The 6,914-nt window shown below is 48.2% G+C and overlaps 1 protein-coding gene across 4 annotated transcripts in view; it reads right to left on the bottom strand.

The window, feature by feature from the left end:
- Positions 1-937: 937 nt before the first annotated feature.
- SYCE1 (synaptonemal complex central element protein 1) overlaps positions 938-6,914 on the bottom strand; it is a 68,857-nt gene continuing 62,880 nt past the window's right edge. For 3 of the 4 annotated variants that reach the window (XM_064371820.1, XM_064371818.1, XM_064371819.1), the window contains 7 exons: positions 6,196-6,285; positions 5,888-5,951; positions 5,120-5,186; positions 4,919-5,042; positions 4,737-4,847; positions 4,501-4,588; positions 938-3,504 (listed from right to left, as the gene is read on the bottom strand). In XM_064371820.1, the coding sequence (XP_064227890.1) occupies positions 3,466-3,504; positions 4,501-4,588; positions 4,737-4,847; positions 4,919-5,042; positions 5,120-5,186; positions 5,888-5,951; positions 6,196-6,285 (583 nt within the window). In that variant the 3' untranslated portion in view covers positions 938-3,465. Of the gene's footprint in view, positions 3,505-4,143; positions 4,285-4,500; positions 4,589-4,736; positions 4,848-4,918; positions 5,043-5,119; positions 5,187-5,887; positions 5,952-6,195; positions 6,286-6,914 lie in introns of those variants that run through there. The other variant, XM_012474231.3, reaches the window with a different exon arrangement.

Genomic DNA, 6,914 nt, shown 5'->3' with positions numbered 1-6,914 from the left:
TGCATGCTGGTAAGTTATACTTAGGTGATGGGTCGCAAACGTAAGTGAAACGTGGTGGTCAGTACTTAGGCGATGGGTTGATAGGTCCAGAAAACCACCATGGCACACATTTACTATGTAACAAACCTGGACATCCTGCACACATGCCCTGGAACTTCAAAAAAAAAAAAAAAACTATCCCTTGATACTTGACCTTAATTTAAGATGCCATATATCTTAAGTTAAAAAAAATCTAGGCCGGGCGCGGTGGCTCAAGCCTGTAATCCCAGCACTTTGGGAGGCTGAGGCGGGTAGATCACGAGGTCAAGAGATCGAGACCATCCTGGTCAACATGGTGAAACCCCGTCTCTACTAATACAAAAAATTAGCTGGGCACGGTGGCGCGTGCCTGTAATCCCAGCTACTCAGGAGGCTGAGGCAGGAGAATTGCCTGAACCCAGGAGGCGGAGGTTGCGGTGAGCCGAGATCGCGCCATTGCACTCCAGCCTGGGTATCAAGAGCGAAACTCCGTCTCAAAAAAAAAAAAAAAAAAAATCTTAAAAAAAAAAAAAAAAAAGAAATATTCAGGAAGGACTCAGGGATGGTGAAAGTTAGGCTTACATGGGTCCTACTACAGATGGGCAGCTATCTGGCCCATGGGACAATTCACAGTTACTGGACCTGGCCTGTATAGCCCTTATGGGATGGGGACAGGAACAAAATGTTACAAACACAGGAAAATTATTAAAGATCCTCATTTATAAGCAGTATTTGTATACGTAGAGATGAGACATACCCCACTTTAAACATAGGAAAGGGTGATGGGAAGGTTTTTCAAGTTGGTATAAAGGGCGAGTCTATAAAGAACCCTTCAATTAGGAGAGTAAGTAAGGGCTGTGACCAGGTAGAGACCTATTTAGGGGTCCACTGCTGAACTGAAATTTGGAAAGGGGTTCTTTTAGGAGACCACTCTGACTCTTCATTAAGTCATCTATCTTGGGCATATCAGGGAAATTAGTTTTATTCAATGCCTCTTTCAGGAGTCCAGCATTGTGCATCCTGACAAGTGAAATGGTTACTACAGTGCCCTGGTTACTGTCAGTGGTGACTACACCTCCAGACAGAACAATGAATGACAACGACACATCTGTTTACACATTTGCTTGCAGGCCACGCTTCTGCCGTCACTACTACTGGTGGACTTACAGAACGCCTCTTCCACGACCATGGTATTACAACACAGGACTGCTGATCAAGGAACAAGTCTTCACAGCAAAGGAGGCACCTCCGTGGGTCCACGCTCAGGGAACCAACTTGTCTTACCATGTTCCCCACCATCCTGAAGCAGCTGGTTTGAAAGACTAATGGAGTGGCCTTTTGAAGACTCAAAGTATCAGCCGGGTGGCAATACCTTGTAGGGCTGGAACAAGGTTCTCTAGAAGGCTGTATATGCTCTGAATCAGTACCCAATGTTTAGTAGTTTCTCCTGTAGCCATAATTCACAAGTTCAAAATCAAGGGACCAACACGAGACTAGCGGCCCCATTATCGCCCCTAGCAACCCGCTAGCAAAGGTTTTGCATCCTGCTCTCATGATTGTGCTCTCAGGTCTTACTTCTGAAGGGGGAAATTCTTCCACTCAGAGACACCCTAGTGATTCCACCGAACTGCAAGGCTCCCACTGGCCACGTCGGGCTACTCATGCCTCTGAATCAAGCAGCAAAGAGGGATTTACAGGCTGGGGTGATTGATCCTGACTACCGAGTGGAATTTGGACCACTCTTTTATAAGGAACAGTATGTCTGGAATGCAAGAGGTTTCTGCAAAATTTTATTGAAATTATAATGGGCTCATATGTCCTTAGGCAGGAATGGCATGTTTACAGAATTGAGTTTCTAATTAATGAACATGACTTATCTCTCCATTTACTCAGATCTTTTAAATTTTCTCTAGTTTTTCTGGGGAAATAATATACATCTGTCACTATATTAATTCCTTGGTACATAATATTTTTATAATACTGTTTGTATTTTAAAGTTGATTTTTGCTTTGTGTAGCTGGCTATTCTAGCAGGTATGCAACGGGCTGAGCTATTTGGCTGTAATGAGATGTGCCTGCATGGCAGTGACTCCTAATTGAGGTGTCAAATATACAGATTAATAAGTGAATCCAAGCTGAGTTTGGGTGTGGTTGGTACCATCTCATCACCATCGCTATTGGTAGTAGTAAAAGTGACAATTAAACAGGTTCCCACCTGGTGTTGGTGAAAACATAGGTGATCTTCTGCTGGGAGCTGGTTAACAGTGAGACTATGTCCACATGACCAGCAGGGTATGTAAGCAGCCCAGCTGACGCTATACTCCTACACTACAGCTCCAAATAGAGTGTAGAGAACCAGAACAGCTCCCCCACTCTGAGGTATTCTATGCACACAGCTGGTTTCTCATCTGAGGAAGTACATTCTGACACAACCTTGCAAGAGAAAAAATACAGCTCACGCCAGCCTCCCCCGACCCTTCACTGGGAGGCAGCCTGTGGCTGAGACGGTCATCCGTACCTGACGCATGTCATTACATTGTCACTGCTGCATTTTATCCTTTTCTATCAACCAGCTGTAGATTCTTAAATGATGTATTTTGTGGGTCCTTTGCTCTCGCACTGAGACATAAAGGTGATTTTAAAATATTGACCTATATTGTTCAACACCCACCTATGAGTGACGGACACAGGGAGGGGAGCATCACACACTGGGGTCTGTCAGGGGGGAAATAGGGGAGGGACAGCGGGGGGTGGGGAGGTGGGGAGCGATAGCATGGGGAGAAATGCCAGATATAGGTGACGGGGAGGAAGGCAGCACATTACACGGCCGTGTGTACCTATGCAACAATCTTGCATGTTCTTCACATGTACCCCAAAACCTAAAATGCAATAAAATATTGACTTATATTTAGCAAACTTTTACACTCATTTAGATGTTCTGAAATTTATCTGTAGATTATTTGAGATTCATAGAGCATACAGCCATAAATCCATGGCTTAACTATTCCACTGTATTACAGTGAACTTTCAGTGTGATTAGTATTTGAATATTGCAGACATTCTTGTATTATTCCCAACATGAAATTCTTTAAACATTTCACAAATAAATCTAAGGGAAGTTGCCTATTTATTTTCTTATGAGTCTTTTTTTTTTTTTTTCACATGAATAGGTGTTGAACTGTGTCAAAGGCCTTTTATTCATTAACTGAACAATCATTGGTTGATTTTTTTGCAGTTTAAAATGTGATGCCTTTATTGACATTCAGCTCAATGTACTTTCTAACTCCCACTTGATTTAAGTCATGTTTGATAGTGTATTGCCAGTTTGTTTAAAACAGGTATGACTAACTGCATCTTAGAGAACTCATCTCTCCTGGACTGACTGAAGAATTTCTGTACTTTGCCATGTTCCATTTTTCCTCGGAAACGGTGCTCTCCAGTGAGCCTCTCAACTCTGCCATGTCACTGGTTTACCCGGTCTGGGAGCCTATCAAGAAAAGAGATCTCTCTGTCATTAATTCAATGTATTCTGATTCAGGAGATGCAGACTTTGGCTCCCATCACTGGCCTTAATTGGATCAATGCATTTCAGTGAATTTGAAACATGCATCAGAGGCACGTGCTTTATATCCTAGCTGACCGACTCCCTGCGCTGAGGACTTCTATCATGCTCCTGTCCAAAAGTGCCTCAGTTATACATTTTGTGTCCCTGAGAGCACAAACTCCACAACTAACTGGTGGGGACTACCACATGGAACTGACTGATTTTGAATCCCAGCTCACTGGTTGTCATTTTTCTTTCTTTCTTTTTTTTTGATTTCTGGGAGTCTGTAGTCCAGACCTGTAATGAAGGAATTGAAGAAATAACCACAAGATGTGTATATGTGTGTATGGAAGTGGGTTCCACACCTCCTGGGCACACTGTGAGAGCATCTCAGGTGCGCACCCCTCTGCCTGGGGACCCAGAGACCGGGAGGTTAAGGAAGCATTTACTGAAAACCTGTGGTATATCTCTGGCCCAGACCAAGCGGCAGAGTCAAGCAAAGGCTTCAATCAGTCACAGGAGCCTGGAGGTCTTAAGCCCGACTCCTACTCCTCAACAGTAGACTCAGCCGAGATGGGCTGTTTCAAAATAGCTCCTTTATTAGCGCCTTGGGCCGAGGTCAGGGGTGGAGCGTATCCTCCTGGCCTATGAGGACATCAAGCCCTGCTGGGTGTGCAGCTCCAGGGCTTTCTCCTCACGGGCTTTCAGGGGCTTGGGACCGGCCTGCAGGAGGTTAGGGTTCAGGATGGGAATCTACACTCACCCCACGGCCACACGGTCGCCTCCTACCCCATCACCACCTTGGTGGACAGCCTATGGGAAAGCCTCTCCCCACAGACCATCCTCTGAGGAGTCCCGTGACACCCTCCTGTGTCCTCCTGCCCTTCCCCCATCCCTTCAGTAGCTGTCTGTTCCCTGCCACCCAGTTCTGTGGCTTACCGCATCTCCTGGGCCAGCCTCTTCCTCTTGCATGCTGTGGGCTTGGGCAGGGACCTGTGTTCCTCGCTTTTCCAGCTCCTCCTTCAGCCTGGACAGGAAGAGGTAGGATGGAGGAAGGAAGGAAAGGAAAGGGGGACAAGAGGTTTTCAAGAGTCAGAGATAGAAGGTTGAGAGAGGAGATACAACATTGGTCACTTTCCTGGTGGGGGTTGAGGGGACAGGGCCTCCACACACACCTCTGCTGCTTCTGCTGCAGTTGCTGGCACTTCTGCTGCAGCTGCTGGTGGCGCTGGGCAGCAGCTGCTAGGAGCTCCTCAGCCTTTCTGTGCTCTTCCTCAAACAGCTGCCTGGGGGGCCCAGGAGGGGGTGGTTAGCACTGGTCACTCCCTCCTCCCCCGCCTTCACCTCCACATCTTACACTGTGGCTGCTGCCTCCTGGCTTCGGAGAAAGAGCCCCTCATCAAGCATGGAGGGGCCCTCAGCACCACACAGGGAGCACAGCTGTTGCTTCACATCTTCCAGCTTCGCCTCGACCATCTTCTCTGCAGCACGAAGGGGCAGGTGAGCACACGAGGGTATGTGAGGTCACGTAAGGGCCATCCACCTTCCCTGGACTCACCTTCCTTGAGCAGCTGCTCCTTGCTGTTGTCCAGGGTGCAAATCTCTCTTGCTAGCCGCTCTGGCCTCTGAGGCGGGCAGAAAAGAGGTCTGTCCACACCTCTTGGTTTTCCCCCATGCCTCAAAGAAGGCTATCTGGATCTCGTCTTGTACTTGCTCACCATGCCTCACTTCCAACAACTCCGCCCCTCTGTGCATACCAGCCACAGCCAGCCTCAGGCCCATGGCACTGGTCATCCTACATCCCTGCAGTGCTGCAGTGGGGAGGCTCATGGATTGCTATTTACAACAGATAAACCTTCAAACACTGAGTCCTGGCTGTTTTCTGGAGGATCAGGTACCAGCTTGGCTCTGCAGCTCCTCCCCACTCCCCTCAGTCCCGGTGGGGCCTCCTCACTGAGCCCTTCCCTTCCAACACTCACTGTCTACTTTCTCGCTCAGTGCCTGGGATCCTCCTGGGGGGCAAACACTGGCTGCTTATCCTCATTGTCTCCCTTGTGCCCGTGATGGTCCCAAACACATCCACGGACATTGATGGAAGACTTGACCTTGGTTTGATCAGAGATCCCCCTGACCACTGAGTGGACCCAGGAGGGTAGCAGGGCCACAAGGCTGGTGACAAGGGACTGCATCCGGGCAATGTTGATCTTAGCACCACCAGGGCTTGTTCAGGGACTGGATGCGGCAGGTGAGAGGAAGAAGTGACCCTTTGGGCCTGGTGCTGCTAGGGAAGATGTGGAAGCCGGAGGAGTGGCTTTGAGGGACTCACGTGGAAGTCCCAGAGGTCCTTGTGTTGGCCCATCAGATCTTCCAGCTGTTCCTCGAAAGCCAACCTGGGGGCCAACCACAGGCATGAGGGATATGGGCCGAGATCATCACCGTCACAGCCTGTCCACGTCAGTGGGTCTTGTGGCACAGACCTTGGGGTGCTTTGCCCATGGTCTTGCTCCACTGGGAGCATCTTCACCACCTTAACCCTCCAAGGCTCAGTGTAGCCAGCTCTTCTAACCCCCATCTTTGATATTATACCCCAACTACCAGCCATCCAACCCCCCTGCCTCAGGTGCTAAGGTTTACCTCAGCTGTCTCTGTTTTTTCTTCTCTTCTTCGATCTGTAAGTTCAGAGCAGAAATTCTCTCCTTGCACTCCTGCAACATGGTATGCTTCCTGGGAGAGGCAAGGCAGCCCTCAGCCATGTTCTCTTAAGCCCAGGGAGGGTGCTGGGCTGGGGTTTCTGCCTCCCTGTACTAAGGCTATTTTTTCCCTCCTACATTAAGGTCCTTCTCTGTAACATGTGATGGGTAGGGGGTAATGTGAGCATTTGCCCCCTGTAAGGACTGTTGTCAGGTTGAGAGAGATTAGTGCAGACGTGGTCAAGTAAGCAAATGCACACACATCATATCAGCTGGTTTCCCCGAAGAGCTGAAAACTCAGTGTGCCAGGGCCTGGGGCCTCTGGTAAGAAAATAAGCTCAATAAGCATTCAGGAAGTGGAGAAATGGATGGACAAATAATTGGGTGGATAAAAAGATAATGGATGGAGAGACAATGGACAAATGGTTGGTTCAATGCCTAAAGGAACAGATGAGTGGATAGACAAAGAGTATGACAGAGTAAAAGGCAAAGAACAAAAAGCAGCTGAAGAAATTTAATTGATAATTTGGCAAATGAGTGTCTATGCCATTGAGACAGTTACCCTCAACACTACAGCCTGCTGTTGGAGCCGAAGGGGAAAGACACTCTTTGGACACTCCACTGTTTAGAGGGAGAGAATGAGAGCTGTGGGCCTGACACTCA

Source organism: Aotus nancymaae, unplaced genomic scaffold (genome assembly GCF_030222135.1).
Source record: "Aotus nancymaae isolate 86718 unplaced genomic scaffold, 86718_ANA_hifiasm-v0.15.2.pri h1tg000193l, whole genome shotgun sequence".
Lineage (NCBI taxonomy): Eukaryota > Metazoa > Chordata > Mammalia > Primates > Aotidae > Aotus > Aotus nancymaae.
The sequence above is the reverse complement of the archived record's forward strand: the minus strand, read 5'-3'. Positions and strand labels throughout refer to the sequence as shown.